We start from the raw sequence: 21,388 nt of genomic DNA, 5'->3' as shown, positions 1-21,388 counted from the left end.
GGTTCATAACCCCAATAAAGTTAAGAACTATTGCTCTTGGTTTGACATATAAAGCCAAAGTCAAGATTATTCTTGATAATTTCTTGAATCTTAAAGTATGGTATTAGTGAGATGTTATGTCTTAGCCTTTTTTAACCTATGAGATGAAAAAAGGAATAATAGACTCTCGCATATATAATAAGCAGGCTGTATTTGCAGAGATAATTTCATATACTCCAAAATGAATATTTAATGTGGATCAATAAATAGGATAATTAAGTCTTCACATTCATATTCTCTCTCTCTCTCTCTCTCCAGCCTGCACGAAATAAGTTAATCAGATAAAGGCCAGGTGTCTCTTCAGCTTGATTGTGTAAAATCTAAATCTTTGCAAACTCTCAGAAACATGTTTTTCTTGTTTCCTTAGAATCCACAAGTTAGTGATAGCCAATTCTCTCGTTGAAGATGAAGGTGATTATGTGTTTGCACCAGATGCCTACTCTATCACTCTGCCTGCCAAAGTTCATGTTATCGGTGAGTAGATAAAAGAAATCATTGCAGAATTGTGTTCTTGCTTGTTTTGCTTACCTTGGAAATATACCATATTCAAAACTATGTGATATTTAAAGAAAAAATACATGAATTGGTACTAACCACTAATCATAATAGTTGATCCTTAAGAAGTCTTAAAATGAAGTAGTTTTGCAAGGTGCCAGGCACTGATTACTTTGACCCCTCTTATTTTCTTTTTGGCCAGATAACATATTGGTTACCACCAGTGTTTAGCACTAGCCAAGTATTAGCCCAGATATTGACACAGAAATGACTGTCTGATAACAAAGGCCATGTTTAATATTCCAGATCCTCCTAAGATCAACCTGGATGGTCTTGATGCTGACAATACAGTGACAGTAATAGCAGGAAACAAGCTTCGTCTTGAGATTCCTATCTCTGGAGAACCACCTCCTAAAGCCCTTTGGAGCCGAGCAGATAAGGTTTGTTCTACACACACACACACACACACACACACACACACACACATGCACACACTGCTCACCCCGTTCCCTGCCCTCCACTAGTCAGATGAAAGAAGAAGGCAAATAAGTTTACGGGGGACGTACAGATATAATTCCTTTGAGAAAGAAAGATAACTGATTTTCAGGCAAATCTAATAATCATTCATTAACTTTCCATATTTCTGACTACTATGTGAGCAGGCATGTTTTTATGTGCAGTGAACAAGATCTCATCTTTCATTCTAATGGGTGTCAGAGAATGGGGTAAGAGAGGAACAGACAATGAATTATTAAATAAGTAAATAAACAAAATCACTGTGGATAGTAATAAGTGCTATGAAGATTAAAAAAAACAAACCAGGGTAATATGATTAGCAAGTGACAGTGTGGTGAATGAAAACAGCCTCTATAAATGACAACAAGGAACTCATCATGTTAAGACCAAAGGAAAGAGATTTCCGGGTAAAGGCAATGCAAGTGCAAAGGACAAGGGGGAGAGAATGAGCTTGATGTGTTGGAGGAATAGAAACAAAGCCAGTGTGGCTGGCGCAGAGTGAGTGAGGAGGAGAATAATAAATAAGGTTGGAGTGGTAGAGTAGTGCCAGCTCAAGTGTGACTCTGTGGCTTCCTATATAAACTATTTAATGGGCAGTAAAACTATTCCATGTTATAATTATAGATACACGTCATTATAGATTTGTCAAAACTCATAGAATGTACAACACCAAGAGGGAACTCGAACACAAGCTATGGACTTTGTGTGATAATGATGTGTCAATGTAGGTTCCTCAATTGTAACAAAAGTACTGCTCTGATGAGGATGTCAGTAGTGGGGAAGGTTGTGCATGTGTGGGGATAGAGATTATAGGAGAACTCTCTGTACTTTCAATTAAATTCTGCAGTGAACCTAGGTCTGCTCTAAAAAATAATTTATTAATAAAAAAATAATTGGAGAGTGTTTCCTCCTTTTCTATTTTCTGGAGTGAAAAAAAAAAAGAGCATCATTGAGCTACGGGAAGACTTTAAGCGGTCAAATATATGTGTAATTGGAGTCTCCAAAGAGGGGGATAGAAAAATATTTAAAGAAATAATGGCCAGGGCCGGCCCCATGGCTTATTGGTTAAGTGCGCGCACCCCGCTGCTGGCGGCCCGGGTTCGGGTCCCGGGCGCGCACCGACGCACCACTTCTCTGACCATGCTGAGGCCACGTCCCACATACAGCAACTAGAAGGCTGTGCAGCTATGACATAACAACTATCTACGGGGGCTTTGGGGGAAAAAAATAAATAAATAAAAATTAAAAAAAAAAAAAGAAAGAATGGCCAAAAATCTTTCAAATTTGATAAAAACTATCAAATTGCAGACGCAAGAAGCTCGATAAAACCCAAGCACAAGGAGCATTAAGAAAACTACACCAAGACCCATCATAATCAAATTGCTCAAAACCAGTGATTAAAAAAAATCTTAAAAGTAGACAGAGGAAAAGATCACATTAAATAGACGAGAACAAAGGAAAGGATGACAGCAGATTTCTCTGGAAGCAAGGCAAATGAGAAGACAGTGGAGCAACATCTTTAAAGAAAAAACCTGTCAAGGACTATCTGACAGTGGCTCCAAGAAAGCAAAAGGACCTTCAGGACCGGTTCCCTCTGTTTTTGTCTGCAGTGACAGGGCTTCTTATTGTTGCTATAGAAGTTGGTGTTTACATGCTTTGTTTTGAATGAGGAGGCTACAGAGCCAGAGCAGTGCAGGCCGCACATTTCCAGGTCAGCTCAGGAGAGGTGACCCCACTGGGCGGTGGCTCTTCTCACACTCTTTGCCCCTCACATTCCTCTTCACCCCTGCAGGGGCTCCTTCCTCTGTGACTTCAGATCCATCACCACCCTGCACCCCCACCCATGTGTATCTGCAAGGGCACCCCTGCAAGGCTGGTCACTCAGACCACTGACAGATGGTGATGCTGGGCGTTAGCAAGACACAAACTGCAAAGACTCCCAGGGAGAGGGAAGGTCAGTTCAACACGCCCAGGGCAGGTGTGTCCAGATGGGGACACGGCACAGGGCTGTGTGTGAAGTTCAGAAACTGTGGTGAGAAATCATGTCTCTTAGGGAAATGCAAGTCAAAACTACAGTGAGGGCCGGCCCCATGGCTTAGCGGTTAAGTGCTCGCGCTCCGCTGCTGGCGGCCCGGGTTCAGATCCCGGGTGCGCACCAACACACCATTTCTCTGGCCATGCTGAGGCCGCGTCCCACATGCAGCAACTAGAAGGATGTGCAGCTTTGACAGACAACTATCTACTGGGGCTTTGGGGGAAAAAATAATAAATAAATAAAATTATAAAAAAAAAAACTACAGTGAGATGCCACCTCACACCCAATAGGATGGCTACTTTCAACAAAACAGAAAATAAGAAGTGTTGGCAGGAATGTGGAGAAATTGGAACACTTATGTCCTGTTGGTGGGAATGTAAAATGGTACAGCTCCTTTGGAAAACCGTATAATGATTCCTCAAAAAATTAAACATAGAAATACAATATGATCCAGTAATTCCACTTCTGGGTATATATACCAAAAAGATTTGAAAGCAGAAACCCAAAGAGATGTTTGTAAACCCATGTTCATAGCAGCATTACTCACAACAGCTAAAACGTAAAAGCAACCCAAGTGTCCATTGGTGGATGAACAGTTAAGCGAAAGGTGGTAAATCCAAACAATGGAATATTATTCAGCCTTAAAAAGGAAAGAAATTCTGCTACAATGTGGATTAACCTTGAGGACATGAGGCTAAGTGAAATAATCCAATCACAAAAAGACAAATACTGTATGATTCCACTTGTATGAGGTACTTAGTCAAAATCACAGAGACAGAAAGTGTAATGGTGGTTGCCAGGGGCTGGGGGAGGGGAGGATGGAGAGTTAGGGTTTAATAGTTTTATTTAAGTTTTACAAGGTAATATGAGTTATGGAGATAGATAGTGGTGATGACTGAAGAACAATGTGAATGTATTTAATACCACAGACCTGCACACTTAAAAATGGTGAAGATGGTAAATTTTGTTACATGAATTTTACCGCAATAATAAAAAGAAAGAAAAAAAAAAAGAAAAAGAAAAAACCTGTCAACCTAGAATTCTATATTCAGTAGAAATAATTTTCAGAAATGAAGGCAAAATAAAATTATTTTCAAATATACAAAAGCTGAAAGAAATCATCACCAGCAGACCTGCGTTATAAGAAATGCTAAGAGAGGGGCCAGCCCTGTGGCATAGCAGTTAAGTTTGTGCGCTCCGCTTTGGCGGCCCGGGGTTCGCCGGTTTGGATCCTGGGTGCAGACCTTCTCACCTCTCATCAAGCCATGTTGAGGCAGCGTCCCACATAGAGCAAGTAAAAGGATGTACAACTATGACATACAACTATCTACTGGGGCTTTGGGGAGAAAAAAGGAAAAAAGGAGCAAGATGGGCAATAGATGTTAGCTTAGGGCCAATCTTTCACAAAAAAAAAAAAGAAAGAAAGAAATGCTAAGAGAAGTCCTTCAGTTAGAAGAAAAATGATGCCAGATGGAAACATTTTCACAAAAGAAGAAAGAGCATCAGAAATGGTAACTACATGGATAAATATATAAGAGTTTTTTCTTATTATTTAAATCTCTTAAAAAGATAATTGTTTAAACAAAAAGAATAACAATGCACTGTGGGGTTTATAACATAAATGTAAGTAAAATTTTTGACAATAAAAACATAAGGTCAAGAGGAAAGAAGTGGAAGTAAGGACTGGGAGGGGTGAAATGAAAGTATGCTATTGTAAGTTTCTTTTGCTATACATGAATTATTATAAGATCACATGAAGACAGACTGTAAAAAGTTAAGGATGTATACTATACTCCAAAGGAACTATTAAAATAATAAAACAGAGTTGTAGCTAATAAGCCAACAAAGGACATAAAATGGAATCACAAAAGATATTTAATTTATCCAAAAGAAGGCAGAAAAAGAGGCACAAAGAAAAGATGGGACAAGTAGAAAATAAATAGCAAGATGATAGAATTGCAAAGAGAAATAGATAAATTAGAGATTTCAGTGCTCTTCTCTCAATAGTTTATAGAACAAGAAGACAGACAAGCAGTAAGGATATAGAAGATTTGAACAATACTGTCAACCATCTTGATCTAGTTGACATTTGTAGAACATTCCTTTGAATAAAGCAGAATGGGCATTATTTTAAAATGCCCATGGGAAACTTACCAAGCTAGACCATTAATAAGTCTCAATAAATGTAAAAAGATTCAAATCATGCAAAGTATGTTCTCTGATCACAAGGGAATTAATTAGAAATCAGTAACAGAACGATATCTGGAAAATTTCCAAGTAACATTTTTCTAAATAACTCATGGATCAAAGAAGTAATCACAGAGAAATTAGGAAATATTTATGAACACACCACATAGCAGAATTTGCAAAATGCCACTAAATCAGTACTATCTATTAATATCAGTAATATCTATTAAAGAAATGGAATTTGTAGTTAAAAACCTTTCACAGGGGGCTGGCCCCATGGCATAGCGGTTAAGTGTGCGCGCTCAGCTGCTGGTGGCCCAGGTTCAGATCCCGGGCACGCACTGAGGCACCACTTGTCAGGTCATGCTGTGGCAGCGTCCCATATAAAGTGGAGGAAGATGGGCACAGATGTTAGCCCAGGGCCAGTCTTCCTCAGCAAAAAGAGGAGGATTGGCATGGATGTTAGCTCAGGGCTGATCTTCCTCACAAAAAAAAGAAACCTTTCCTAAAGAAAATTCCAGGTCTAGATGGCTTTATTGGAGAGTTCTACAAAACATTTAAGAAAAAAATAATGCCAATCCTATACAAACTCATCCATAAAATCAAAGAAAAGAGAATAGGTGTATTTTCCAACTCATTTTTGAAGGCCAGTATTCAAAACTATAAAAAGACATTACAAGAAGAGAAAACTACAAACCAATGTTACTCATGAACATAGATGAAAAAGTTGTAAACAAAATTTAGCAAATCAAATCCAACAATTTATAAAGGAAATAATACATTATGAGCAAATGGGTTTTATCCCAGGAATGCAAAGCCTGGTTAACATTTGAAAATCAATTAATATAATTCACCATATTAAAAAACTAGGGGAAAAAATACCATCATCTCAATAGACACAGAAAAATGTTTGACGAAATTCAACATCCATTGCTAATAAAAAATCTCTCGGCAAACTAGGAAGTGAAAGACTAAATGTTTTCCCCCTAAGATCGGGAACAAAAGAGAGAAAATGTCCACTCTCACCGTTTTTATTCAACATTATACTGAAGGTTCTAGCCCAGACAATCAGACAAGAAAAAGAAATTAAAGACATCCATATTGGAAAGGAAGAAGTAGAATTGTCTTTATTTGCAGATGACATAATCATCGATGTAGAAAATCCACTGTAATCTACAAAAAAATCTACTAGAACAAATGGTCACGGTAGCATTATTTGTAATAACCAAAAGCTGAAAACAACACAAAGGCCCACCAAGAGGTGAATGGATAAATAGATTGTAGGATATTCACACAATGGAATACTACTCAGCAATAAAAAGGAATGTACTAGTAATACACATAACAACATGGATGAATCCAAAAAGCATCATGTTAAGTAAAAGAAAAATTCAAAAGGTTACGTACTGTTAGATTCCATTTATATGACATTCTGTAAAAGAGAAAACTATAGGAACAGATAAGAGACCAGTGGTTGCCAGGGATCAGGGTGTGGGGTGAGTGAGTTTACTGTCAAGGAACATCTGGACACCATTGGAGGTAATGGAAATGGTCTGTATCTTAATTGTGGTGAGGGGTACAGAATCATATAAATTTGTCAAAATTCACAGAACTGTATATCTAAAAAGTGTGAATTTTACTCTGTGTAAATTATAGCACAACAAACAAAATAAAATATAGGAAACTAAAGAGGATAGTGTAGCACCACCCTAAGTAAATATTTTTCTTTTCACAGTGAAAAAAAAAGCAGAACATCTTTTATAATCTTAAGACTAAAAGTTGGCAAATATGAGGAAATTTTATTCTATTATAAAATAGAGGAATTATGAAAACTATTTCAGATATTATTACCATTGTCACAATCTTATGTTATTGAAGACATATGTGTCATAATCCTATAGAAGATATGACTTGGGAATCAGAAAAATGTAATGCTGCTTGAAATTTCTGGTTTAAGAAAGAAGTAAAGGAAAAGAAGATGAGATGGAAAAGGAGGAAGAGGAAAGGGGAAGGAGGAGGCTGAGAAAATAAAAGAAGGAAAATATAATAGAAGGCTCAACCTCATTACCTCATTCTGTCTTTGCTTTGGGAATTAGATGTTCATTCTTCCACGTCCTACTGGAAGGGAAAAATCAATACTCAACAACCTGTATGGAAAATTGGCATCACAGCCTTCCTCAAACCTTTTCAATATTTTTAAATTTTCAAGACTTCTAAAGAAATGAACAATTCATGATTTAGTTTCTGATATGAGTTTAAGTATTTCTGATTTCATATACAAAGAGACTCCTCTCCTAGAATGATGTGTCTGCACTCATGTGTTTAGTCCTCCAACTTTTTCTTTGGTGAATTAATGGTTAGCGGGCTTTGGAGTCAAATCCCAATTCTACCACTTCTTAGCCATGTGGCCTTGGGCCACAGTCTTCTCATATGTAAGAGGCGTGATGATATAGTAGTCCCCCCTTATCCACGGCTTCACTTTCCATGGTTTCAGTTAGCCGTGGTCAACTGTGGTCTGAAAATATTAAATGGAAAATTCCAGAAATAAACAATTCACAAATTTTAAATTGTGTGCCATTCTGAGTAGCGTGATGAAATCTCGCACTGTCCTACTCTGTCCTGCCTGGGATGTGAATCATCCCTTTGTCCAGCGGATCCATGCTGTATATGCTACCTGCCAGGTGGTCCCTTAGCTGCCTTGGTTATCAGATCCACCATTGCAGTATCGCAGTGCTGGTGTTCAAGTAACCCTTATGTTACTTAATATTGGCCCCAAGGTGCAAGGGTAGTGATGCCGGCAATTCGGATACGCCAAAGAGAAGACATAAAGTGCTTCCTTTAAGTGAAAGGTGAAAGTCTTGACTTAATAAGAAAAAGAAAAGCAATTGTATTCAGAGGTTGCTCAGATCCTTGGTAAGAACAGATCTTCTATCCATGAAATTGTGAAGAAGGAAAAAGAAATTCATGCTGATTTTGCTGTCACACCTCAAATATGTATGTATAGGAAAAAACATAGTATACACAGGGCTTGGTACTATCTGCGGTTTCAGGCATCACTGCGGGTCTTGGAACATAACCCCCGCAGATAAGGGGAGACTACGCTACCTTTGTCTTTAGAGTTGATGGAGGATTAAACTAAGAACATTTATTTTAGGCGTTAGCACCATGTCCAGCTTAAATTATAAGGCAGTTTGGAATCGTCCTTGTTGCTGTATAGGTCATGCCACGTTTTGTTTCTTTCCTCCTTAGGCTATTATGGAGGGTGGCCGGATAAGGGCAGAATCTTATCCTGACAGCAGCACTCTGGTTATTGACGTAGCAGAAAAAGACGACTCTGGTGTTTACCACATAAATCTGAAGAATGAGGCTGGAGAAGCACACGCAGCCATCAAGATTAAAGTTGTGGGTAAGTCTCCTGGGTCAACAAACTTCTAGAATCAAGTTAACATGTCTAGATCCAGACTTTGCCAGCTCTTGGTTCTCTCAGCTATTCTGGGTAGTAGCAAAGAGAAACACAGCGTAGCTGGATTTTATGAATCACGTCTCTCCTTTTCTACCTTTGCCACTTCTTTTCTTTCCTTTCCTTCTCGTTTCTTCCCTTCCGTTTTCTTTCTCTTCTTTTTTCTTGCCTAGAGGACTTATTTCAAGAATGAGTGGCAAAGGTGAGCCATTTTGGGTTTCTGGTCATTAGCTCTTCACATTCATACGCCCTTTCGGTGCCCTCTAAAGTCACTGACACGCAATTGCTAAATAATTTCCCACATCGTAATCATTGTAGAGAAGTAAGATCCACTTTGGTCCGTAGATGACCATCCAAGTGCATTTTGCCTAAGCCTGAAACTAAGGGAAATGAATCTAGCAGATTATTGGTGGTCCAAGGTCTCACGGTCTCTTCATCTCACTTTAGTTTTCCCTTAAGAATCATATTTCAAATTGACCAAAAACTAAGGTCACTTTATCAGGCACTGAACTGTATTTACAAGACGTGGTAACTTGCCATTTTTGACTTGGATTTCTACCAGTCAACATCTTGAATCTCCCAACTGATGCAAAATTTACAATAATCAGTCCTTGATTCAGTTCCGCTGAAAGTTCACTTTGTAGTTAAAAAAAAAATCATATCCGACATTCAGGCAATAATTTCTCAGTTACCATTTTCAAGCTAAAGAACAAGAGTCTTAGGTTCTATGTGGGGCTTGTTCTCTAATGTTATGACACTAGTTTAAAGGAATTTGATTTTTATTTTTATTAGGCTCACCTTCCCTTATCTCATATGGAGCATAACTTTTTGCTCAAATTAGTTACTAAGTGCATTTCAGTAAACATGCAAAAGTACTCAGAAACAAGACCATTTCTGTGATTATCACCAAAAAATATATGTTCCAATTAACATTTTTCTTTGCATTCTCTCTCTGTCTTATTTTATTTTACTTCATTCTATTTTCTGTTTGCTACAGACATCCCTGATCCTCCAGTGGCACCATCTGTGACAGATGTGGGAGATGATTGGTGCATCATGAACTGGGACCCTCCTGCCTACGATGGAGGGTCCCCAATTTTAGGTAACTGCATGTTGGTCAGTCTGTGGAACTGCCAGTGGAATTGGTGTCCTCTTTATGCACATTAGTACACAGTACATTTTAAAAATATTGCATTTAAAAGAAAACCTTTTATACGTGACTTTAAATATCCATTCAAATTGAAATATATTTGGGGATGCTCTGTAAGTACTTGAGATTTAAATAGCTCTGATGAATCTCATCTGACTGCCTGTTCTCTTTTTTGTTTGATATTTATATTTAATATCTAATTTTGGAACAACTGTAAGTCTAACTTCAAACTGTTCTAGTCAGTAAATGTCTAGTTCCATAGAATTATGTCTATGAAGAAATTTCTTTTAGAGTTAAATACTTAGAAGAATTTGCTTCCCCTATGGAACAAGAATTTTTTCTACTGACTAATAATGAAACTCACAAAACCCGTCATCTCCCCCTTCTTACCTACACTGCTGGGACTCAGAGCCAAATCTGTTGCTCAACTATAGCAACTGTGTTGCTATGGCCTACATATCTGTCATCTGTTTTTCTCTCTTTTCTTCCTAGTACAATTTTAATTTTTTCTAGTCCTGTTATTTTTATCTATATACTATGATGTTAATATTTGTATTCTCTATAATGTCTCTCAAACAACTGATGGAATAAGGTGGGTTAAAAATACATACATACATGACTTGTTCGCTTAGAGGCCTGAGAATACGGGAAATTTTAAGATCTTCTAATATCTGACAAAGTTTAATTTTGGAGACCAAGGAAAAACCTCAGTTTCCATTTTGTGTCACCTGCAGGATACTTTATTGAAAGGAAAAAGAAACAAAGCTCCAGGTGGATGAGGCTGAATTTTGATCTCTGCAAAGAAACGACGTTCGAGCCCAAAAAGATGATTGAAGGCGTGGCCTATGAGGTCCGCATCTTTGCGGTCAATGCCATTGGCATCTCCAAGCCCAGTATGCCCTCCAGGCCTTTTGTTCCTTTGGGTGAGTCAAGAGAGCTATGTCTTTGTCATGGGAATCATTGCCCCAGGCTGTGACTGCTTCCTTCTGACTTCTAACTGGAGCAGACCTGGAGGCTTAGAGTGGTGGGTGAACAAGAGGTTGGAGTTGGTTAGGGGCAATTTTCTGTCTAAGAAATTAAAAAACAACTTTGGTAGAGTTGAATGTCTTCATAATGTAGGCCCCGGAATTCATTACCAGAATTCCAGTGACAGCTGTGGGTGGCTCTGGGTGCTGCTCCCCCTGAAAACATGTAGCTGAGCCCATTGACAAATGACCACTTTCCATTTGTCCAGAAGGTATCACTCAGGACCTTGGTATCAACACTGTAACTAAAACAAGTTGAGATCCTTCAACAAAGCACAGTTGAAAACTAGTCTCTTTGCTTTACAATCACGCCTTAAATGTTATCTCCTGAACCAAAAAGCCATTTCAATAAAGGCAAAGAAGCAGAAGATAAGATATCTCCACTATTTTATAGCAGTGAAGTATTTTTTTCAGTAAAAAGAAGATTTAGTACAAGAGTTTGTACTTTAAAATTAGAGTTATGAGAAATTTACTTTGATCACTAAATCCCAAATTTTGACTTTTTTCAACTGCTTTGGGCCTGCCAGCCTCCCACACCAATCTTCCAAATTGGAGAGAAAGGGTGGCAGCATTTCTAAAATTTTCTATGTCTAGCAGATCTTTGCCTTACACACAGCATAGGCTCAAGGAGTCTTCACTGAATTTTATTAAGACATGGAGCTTTTGTGTATGTTTTTATTTGTATCACGGTTCCTTTTATCACAGCTCCTGTGCCATAACTCTGTAGTTAATAATTTCTTCTTTTTCTGTCTCTTTTATCTTTGAAGCTGTAACCAGCCCTCCAACTCTCCTGGCTGTTGACTCCGTAACTGACACCACTGTCACAATGAAGTGGCGGCCCCCTGACCAGATTGGTGCTGCAGGTTTAGATGGCTATGTGCTAGAGTATTGCTATGAAGGAAGTAAGTACAACTCATAGTTAAAATGAATACCATCATCAATAGGTGAGACATGCTCCCCTTTCTTTTGTTTCTCTTTCTTGGGTACCCATCTCCATCCTACTGAAAATCACAACAAGCCAAAGGTCATCCTTCTAAAATGTATAAAAATTTAGCCCTTCTTTGGTACTTGATGCTATAAATTGAGATCTCAAAAATATCCTGGCTAGGCTGCCAGATCGGGCAACATGATTGATTTAAGACATAGGAGGAAGGGGCTGTGCCTTCAGGGACTTGCAGTTCTCGAATTGGTGGAATTAAATTGTACCAAGGCAAAATAAAAGTCTAGTTAGGATGAAGCGAGTTGGAAATTCTATACTCTATACTGAGCAGAGGTCAGCTATCAAAAGAGCTGCCTGTTTCTGGGTAATAATGAGAGACTGCTTACAGTCATGCGCCACATAATGACATTTCAGTCAATGACAGACTGCATATATGACGGTGGTTCCGTAAGATGAGTGCCATACAGCCTGGGAGTGTAGTAGGCTATACCATCTAGCTTTGTGTAAGTACACACTATGATGTTTGCACAACGATGAATCGCCTAACGATGCATTCTCAGAACGTATCTCTTTCATTAAGCGATACATGACCTGTATTTGGTTATCCGGTGATCATCTCCTGCCTTCTTAAAGTGAAAAAAAGAAGAATTAAGGATAACTTTCAGTGTTTAAAGGAAGCAGCATTAACACCCATGTGGTATAATAAATAGGTTCAACGAGTGGCAGTAACTTGTCTCAGGGCTCGGGTATATCAAAATTTAATCGCTTAAATTTAGGAGGGAAAGAGATACAGGGGAAAAAAATCACCGATAGAAATAATAGAAAAAGAGAAAATGACACAAGAAAGTATGGGCTAGAGTGTACGTAAAAACAAAAAAGATGTGAAATACACTGAGAGCCTCTTGTGTTTTTGATTTCCTACTGGTTGTGATTTGAAAATGCGTGAATAAAACCGCCCCAGCTCTGGACTCAGACTCCATTCTAGATAATGGTGGTAAACAATCCACCAGGAAAGCTTGTTCGTCCACACATAATAGGGCAAGACTTCGCTTCCAAGGAAACTCTTTGGACCCCAAACTTTGACATGGATCTTACATGAAGGAAAGAGAGACTGCAGAGCACATTTGGAAAATCGAGAATGTGAACACAAATGCACCTTTCCAGGAGGAAAACCTCGATGGAGAAGAAACTTCTTATGAAGAGAAAACTGATGAAAAAGAAATCCCAGGCCCCTGGATTGGGGCACCCCTGGAAATGACCATCTTTGGTTGGGAGGGAAGAAGAGGAGGGGGGAGTGAAGCATCCTGGTAACACTCAGTTCCATTTACATGCACTCCACTCGCAGAGCACTATGCTTAATTTTTCCAGGGCTTAGTAAGCCACTAACCAAACCAATGGGAACAATATAAGAAAGTTCCCAGAGTTATCCCAGCATGGGAGGGGGACAGTGCTACTAATGCAACAGGTAAATTCTTGAGTGCTTCAAAATATGGTTTATTCCCATTCCTTTCCCCTCCCTCCCATTTCAAAAAATTATGAGCACTCTGCTTTGTTTTTCATATTGCCCAGATTTTCCCAATCTTAGATGTGATGTGGCTCTGACCACAAACCTTTTGTGTGTGTATGAAACGGAGCAAATTCTTTACTCTTTTTCTTTCTGATAGGTTTAAAAAGTAAGAAGATACAGCAAAATGATAGATGGCTGTCATTTTGATGTTACCAACCTTAGATAAAATACAACGAAGTGTATTTTACATGATTTTGTGTGTGGTCTGTGTAGATACATATGTATATCTATATATACATATGTATATGTACACAGTCATTATTATGTATATTATTTTGCCACATAACGTTTTGGAAATAGCTTTCTATGGAAGTTCTTTCATAACGTGTATATCTTTCTTCTTGCAGTCTTTTCTTCCATTCTTTATGTGTCTGCCCTAGTCTTCATTCTCTTTTAATGGCTGTTGTCCTTCAGACTAATTTTCTGTAGTGTTAATGCTTTTAGATATGTCAGGTTTTATTCTGTAAGAGAATTCTTTCTTTTATAAGATCGTGTGTTGGTTTTGACTTTGCCTTTCTCTTGTTTTGGGTTTTTTTTTTTATTGCCTGCAGCATTTTACTCTTTGTTTTCTTTCTTCACTCTAGTTCCTTCTTTTCTTTCTTAAACATTCTCCTCATGTATTAAATAACTTTCATATTCCTTCCCCATCCCCCAGTCACTGTTCTCTTTCTTTCTGTTTCCCTCAAAGTGGTTCAAATGTGAAGGGATGATTTTTGTTCCCCTCTCATCTTGTTTCGTCCTGTTTTCTCTTGAAATTTTCTCCTTTACTAGTTCTTCACTGTTTCATGCAAATTTCCCAGTCTCCTATTTTCACTTTCTCATCAGTTGTCTCTTGACTATGAAAATACCGACTCAGTAGCTCCCAAACCAACCATTGGCTTAAAGATGTATCTCTTTTTCAAAGTCCTCAGTAATTTTTATCATCCACATGCCCTCCCAGCCATCAGGATATTCTGCTCCTTCTCCCTGATACTCCTAGAAGGGTTGGAATGAGAGAAGTTTCCGAGAGGAGGCCAATCCAGTCCTCACTGCCCTGCTCCTCTCCTGATACCTAGAAAGTCATCATCCCAAACCAGTGGGGTATGCCCACGACCACCCTGTGAGCCAGCCATGTTCCCTCCACCCATGTGGAATGCAGGAACCCAGGCAGGCTCAATTAGTTTTCTTGACCCAGAGCTCATTGTCCTGGCAACCAGGGGCTGCCTCCCGAGGTGCTGGATCAGTTTCCATTTCCATTGAGAACTTGAGCCCTGGTGAGCCAGGGCTGGCTTTATCACGAGTGCCCTTGCTCCCAGACTCAGACTCGTGAGCCCCATAGTGGGAGCACTGCGCTCCCTAGACCCTAGAGGACCCTCCCAGGCTGGGGAGACACAGGAGGAAGGGTAGACTGTTCCACTGTGTGCTGCTCCCCTGTGAAGTCCAGGACCTGCTCCTCATTGCTCTTCGGGGTCTTGCTTTGTTCTTCTCTACCTCTTGTTCCCACAGCTGGAGGTGCCGCAGCCTCCCTTCTCCTCCTCTTCTCTGTGGCAGGTGCCTCAGGACAAAAGCCACAGTCCGAACAGAGCAGGCTGTGCCTCTCCTGAGGAACCACTCCCCCACTCCCCTAACATGTTTCGTCTCTTCCGTCACTGTTCTGAAGACAAATATCTTTGCATACTTTGCATACTTTACTAACAGAGAATGCTGACTACTGATATGATATTCTTCTGGTGTGAAAGTGGGTGTCTTTAATTAATTTTAATGACGGATTCTCAAAGGTACATCAGCAAAACAGTCTGATGAAAATGGGGAGGCTGCATATGATCTGCCAGGTAAAGTATTCTATGAAAGATCTCGAACTTTCTTACACTATGATAAAGTTTCTGGGGATGTTCCATGACCAAGCATGAAGTACACCCACTACCCACTCACAAAAAAGCCCTTTGGGATGGAAAGGGAAGGTGGACCGTGAGTTACGAATGTGCGAGCCAAGCGTTCATTTTTTTCCTATGGGCATAATGCATACAAACTTTTAGAAGCTGAAATATTTGTAAGCCCTGGATGCTGGGTTTAAATTACCTTGATGTTGTAGACAAAGCTGCCAAAAAAAAACCTTAAAAAAATCAGAAATTTTTATTGAGGTGAAAGAATTGTGCCACTTCCTTACAAGGTCTTGGCTCCTGAGCTGTCTCTCCTCTTTGCCACGGATGTAAGTTTCTTTTCTTCATAAATCAGAGCGTGATGAGATTCCCTATGCTCATATTAGTGTCTCATAATAATAAACCAGCCAAGATAAAACAAAGAGATTATATCTCTCATTCATAAGAATAACATTTTCCCGTTTTTTTGAACTTTAATGTACATAGATGGCTGAATATCTTCATTACATCCATCATCCATAAAACTGAATTGGAATAAAACTGTTGCAAAATTTTTGGAGACAGTTATTATTATTCAAGATACTCCAGTATCCTGAGGTTTTTTAGAAATAGCAGAATCCGATTATCCTTCTTCCTGTTCTTTACGTTAGCCATTCTCGGCCATTTTTCATTTAAATATGAAAAATGCCCACTCATATAGTCTGAATTCAGATCAAAGACATATTCTCTCAAATAATTTAATTATAAGTAAAATACTAATTTGGGGTCGACTGTACCAGTTAGGATGATTTCTTTCACTAAACACCATTCCTCCTCCTTTTTTTTTTCTTTCATGGATTTTAGGTGACAACTGGATAAAAGCAAACAAAGAGCTGATCGACAAGACCAAGTTCACCATCACAGATCTGCCGACAGATGCGAGGATCTTTGTGCGTGTGAAGGCCATGAACAAAGCCGGTGCCAGCGAGCCCAAGTACTATTCTCAGCCCATTCTCGTGAAGCAAATCATAGGTAGGTGGCAAGGCTTCCAAAATTTTGTCTCAATTTCACATTATTTGCTTTTATTTTTTTAACTCCTTTTTTCCCCTCAAAACCTCCTATTTCACTGACGCTCTTTTGATATTTTATTAATTCCTCTTGGGAGTTAGAAGTGAACAAAATAGTTCTTTTCGGGCAGTGTGAGAGGTCAGCTCAGGGTTTATAGCTTGGTATGAGGACCAGTTAATTAACCTCACCAGGTTCCGTGAGTCAGCTCTGGCTGGGCTGCTATTCACTTTGGAGAGAGGGCGGGTGTGTGGAGGCAGTAGTGCAAACAATCCCTATAGCAGCAGCCCGGCTCAAAGGGGTCTGTCGTCTTTCATGACAAGATGAACACGTTATTTGCCCTTCCCAACGTCTGACATCTGCACTGATGATGGAAAAGTGATGGTGAGTAAAACGGCTGGTGCCTTAGCACAGATCAAGTCAGTACCACCAAACTATGCTATTTCTTCTCTTCCTCACCACCATGCCCTCGAAGTTAAAATAACAGGGCCAGGGGCAGGCCTGCTGGTGTAGTGGTTGAGTTTGCGCACTCCACTTCCACGGCCCGGGGTTTGCAGGTTCGGATCCCAGGTGCAGACACATGCACCCGTTTATTAAGCCTATGCATCCCACATAGAAAGTAGAGGAAGATAGGCGTGGATGTTAGCCCGGGGCCAATCTTCCTCAGCAAAAAGAGGAGGGTTGGCAACAGATGTTAGCTCAGGGCCAAACTTCCTCACCAAAAAAAAAAAAAAACACGGCCAGTTTTGCCTTGGAATGTTCTTGATGAAGCATAACAATTATTAATTTTATTAAACCTTGGTCCCCAAGTAGATGTTTTTCCTCTACTCTGTGTGACAGTGAAATGCAGAGCGTGTATAAAGCTCTCATGCTGCAGGCTGTAGTACAATGCTTGTCTCTAGGAATAGTACTTGTCCACCTGACTCAGAGGCTGAACTAGTGACTTTTTTTCATGAAGTTCCATTTTTACTTGAAAAAACGGCTTGATATTTGGCGGATATTTTTTAGGAAATGAATGGAGTGAGCCTGTCACTTCAGGGAAAACAACTTACGATATTAGTTATCAATTTGTCAATGAAAAAAATTGAGCTTTCAAACAAAATTAAGAATTTTGGAAAACTTGTATCCACCACCATGGACTTGACAGCTCTCAACACTTAGAAACTTTTCTGATGAAATAGTTGGTGTTTTAACGAATGTAATTTTTTGATATAGGATAATGGAATGTGTCAACATTTGGAAGATCTGCATAATTCAGTGAAGCAATATTTTCTAAACGACCAATGCATGTTAAAAAGTCATGCCTGGGTAAATTGTACATTCAAAATGCAAGATAGACCAAAGGATATTAACGGAACAGAGATTAAAAAGTTCATTGAAATGGTTTCAGATTCCACATTGCAGCTAATCTTTCAGAAACTACAACTTATCATGTTTCAATGTAGAATCAAAGAGGAATAACCACAATTGTCTGAAAAGTTTATTAAAATATTCCTCCTGTCTCTGTGAAGCCAGATTTTCTTCACATACTTCAACCAATATAACATATTGCAACAGATTAAAGGGAGAAACAAATATGAGATTCCAGCTATCCTCTATGAAGTCAGACATTAAAGGGATTTGCCGAAATATAAAATGCCATTCATATCGCTAATATTTTGTTAATGTAAAATATGGTTGTTTTCACTAATATGTTATGTTTTTATTTTTCCAATAAATAAGCAAATAAATATTTCAAAAATCCTCAGTTTTAATTTCTAACATGGTAAATATTGATAGATACAGCCCATATAAACAAACGCTTTTTGGGGCCTTTGATAATTTGTAAGAGTGTAATGGTATACTGAGACCAAAAAGTTTGATAATCGCTGCTCCGGGGGAAAGAACATTGGACTGGGAACCTGGATATCTGGGTTCTGGACCATTTTCTGCCACAGACTCATGGTGTGGCTGCCTGAAACCTTTTGGGAGTGAGTTAGGGGATGGATAGATGTAAGAAAGCACAAAGCATGCACATTTTCTTAGTAGGTTCTGAAGACAGGCTACGTAAGTTGAATTCTGTTTCCATCATTTATTAGCTATGTGGCCTCAGGCAAGAGACTTGATCTTTCTAAGCCTTTAATCTCTTTATCTGCAAAATCAAGATAATAATAGTACTTACCACATCGGTGAGAATTGATTAAATTAATCCATGTTGCTTGCTTTATAGAGTGCTTGCCACATAATAAACCCTCAGTGTACATTAGCTTTTATTATGATGATGGTTTAGTTTGTTGGAAACTTGCTAAGTCTTCTTTTCCTCATACGTAAAGTTAGGGAGTTAGAGGATCTCCAAATTCTCTTCCAACCCCACCTTTCGGTCATCATAATCATCATCATCATCACCTCCTCCTAAAGTTTCTTGAGCACTTAGCTATTTTCAGCCATTATGCTAAATGCTTTACATGAATGACTGTATTTAGTCTTCACAACAATCCTGTAAATTAGATGCTCTTATCATCCTGATTTTATAGGAGACTGAGACCAGATCAACTGTCTGATCTAGGACTAAAACCTAGATCTCTCTGACTCTGAAGTCCATGCTTCTAAGCAGAGCATAGGCACCGAGGCTGACTCCAGGTTCTAATTCTGGTTGTGCCACCTTGGGCAAGTTACTTAACCTCCTATGCTTCAGTTTCTTTATCATAAAATAAAAAGAGTACCTATCCTACAAGGTGGCTGTGAGGTTTAAATTAATCCCTTCATGAAAAGCATTTTAGCCCAGTGTCTGTCACATGCTACACACTCAGATGATGAGATCTGCTTCACCCCTGTGAGCCATGAGACTTTGACTCTCTGTTCCTGATGAGTTTGCAGCAACACGTTCTAGTATCTTTGTGGTGTTTGATTAATGATCATTAATATACAGTGGGCTAGAACTGCCTGTTACGTACTTTACCATAGCCACACAGGGAGAAAGTTACTATCGAATTCCAACAGAATTACATAAATAGCAAGTGCTAGGTGCTCAAAATTTTTTGCTTAAGAAAGAATGAGCAGTCCTACAGCTAATGTGATGCCTGTAGATCTTTTATGGAATGTTCATTGGAGAATATACTCTCTGTTAGAAACTATGAAAAATATGTATTAGGTCCTAAGAGAAAATTTGGTGTGTTTTTCTAGAAAGTTGCTTTAGGTTTATAGTGACAATAAAAATAAGAAGTTACAGGAAAATCAAGAAGATCAAGGATAAATTTTGAGGTAGACCGTTAAAACATCTCTACTTGAAGAAAACATTTGGAACCAAAGTTACTGTATATAATCTGTTAGAGGCACATCTAAGATTTTACTGCAGAGACATGAGCACAAGGATACCCCATTGAGCATCATACCAAGGTGCTTATGTAAGGCTGTTTCCAGTGTGCCATACTGATTGCAAATTATGCTATTCTACTCTCACTCAGAGCCTCCAAAGATTCGCATCCCAAGGCACCTGAAGCAAACCTATATCCGCAGAGTTGGAGAAGCTGTCAATCTGGTTATACCTTTCCAGGTAATCATTCAGGGGTTGCTCATTTTCTCTTTCCGGCACTGGGGTGTTTGAGAAGTAGAGGGAGGTACGCTAGTATTTAAGTTCATCATGATTCAGGATTTCCTCCGAGGGAGAATAGGTAAATAATGGAATAGATCTGGGGACTGATTAAACAATCTGCTGCTATAGAAGTAGAGAAATCTATGAAAGTGTCACAGATTTTTCTTCTGCATGAAGCAAATGAGATCTAGTCTTGTTTGAAGCTCAGGGATTATGGTGGGGCAGAGAGGAAACATCGAAGAGATACCAAAACAAGAAATGCTTTAAGATTCTTTCTCGTCTTATAAATCTGTAAAACTGATCTTCATTTTAACTGAAGTTCTCCGTGTAACATTCAGGAAAATAACATGTGCTTCCCACAATTACCCAAACCAAACTAAATTCCAATAAGAGGGATAGCTGAAATTTGTAATCTTGATGCCACTAACTGAAATATGTGAACATGGTTAAATCATTGCTCTAGCAAAAGAAATGTATTATTCCCAAGATTAACCAGGTTTCACCTACGTTAATTAGTTTTGCTCTCATACACACCCACACACACACACACACACACATACACTGCACCACCACTCACTCATCTGACTTCTCTTATGCCTCTAGACAGTGCTGTTCAATTGAACTGTCTGCAATGATGGAAATGTTCTATATATGCGCTGTCCAATGTGGTAGCCATGAGCCACCTGTGGCTACTGAGTACTTGAAATGTGCAACTAGGAACTAGTGTGACTGGGGAAATGAGATTTTAATTTTCCTTAATTTTAATTAATTTTAGTTTAAATAGCCACATGTAGCTTGTGGCTGTTATACTATACAGCATGGCCTTAGAATTAGAATTTAGGTCCCTGCACACATTTGAACACACACACACACACACACACACACACACATATAGTGCATTCAAACCCAGGGTCCCATGAAATCCAAGCTAAAGAGACAGCCAATTCAGGCCATCCTCATTGCACTCTGGGCCCAAGCCTTAGAAGAAGCAGTTATCTTCTGCATATACAGTGTGTGAAATCAGAATGAAATCCAAGGAGGACGCCAATGTGAACACAGCAGAGGAGGAAGGAAATGGCTTGGTAAAGTTCCTCCGACTTCTCTCCTCTCACAGTCTCAAATAAAACCAGGAGTTGGGACAAGGCAGGCACTCAGGACCCAGCCTCAGCCCTGGACTGGGGCTACTGAATCAGCCCTGCAGTTTCCGCCTCATGTCTACCACCAGGGCTAGTCCCAGTGCCCGATCTTGGGGCTCTGTGTATTCAGCTTCTGTCACTGAGTCTGGAGAGGAAAGAGCGTGAGAACAGGGACCTCATAGGTGTGGCATCCCAGGGGCTGCTCAGCCGCCAGGAAGTGGTGATCAGACTAGTGTGTCGTGTTGGTATATTTGTGTAACTTCTAGAGTTCTCATAGACATTCTCTCATTTGAAATGAGAAATGTGGTCACCCACCACAGACTGTTTCCAGCCTTGCCTAGAATGGGGTAAACCACTGTCATTT

The 21,388-nt window shown here is 39.3% G+C and overlaps 1 protein-coding gene across 7 annotated transcripts in view; it reads left to right on the top strand.

The window, feature by feature from the left end:
• MYBPC1 (myosin binding protein C1) overlaps positions 1 to 21,388 on the top strand; it is a 91,137-nt gene that overhangs the window by 56,880 nt on the left and 12,869 nt on the right. For all 7 annotated transcript variants that reach the window (XM_058568567.1, XM_058568564.1, XM_058568568.1 and 4 more), the window contains 8 exons: positions 407 to 513; positions 841 to 974; positions 8,522 to 8,678; positions 9,730 to 9,834; positions 10,617 to 10,805; positions 11,675 to 11,809; positions 16,117 to 16,284; positions 19,761 to 19,849. In XM_058568567.1, coding sequence (XP_058424550.1) covers positions 407 to 513; positions 841 to 974; positions 8,522 to 8,678; positions 9,730 to 9,834; positions 10,617 to 10,805; positions 11,675 to 11,809; positions 16,117 to 16,284; positions 19,761 to 19,849 — 1,084 coding nt within the window. The remainder of the gene's footprint in view (positions 1 to 406; positions 514 to 840; positions 975 to 8,521; positions 8,679 to 9,729; positions 9,835 to 10,616; positions 10,806 to 11,674; positions 11,810 to 16,116; positions 16,285 to 19,760; positions 19,850 to 21,388) is intronic.

This window comes from Diceros bicornis, chromosome 25, assembly GCF_020826845.1.
Source record: "Diceros bicornis minor isolate mBicDic1 chromosome 25, mDicBic1.mat.cur, whole genome shotgun sequence".
Taxonomy (NCBI): domain Eukaryota; kingdom Metazoa; phylum Chordata; class Mammalia; order Perissodactyla; family Rhinocerotidae; genus Diceros; species Diceros bicornis.
This window is presented reverse-complemented; position numbering and strand designations above follow the sequence as displayed.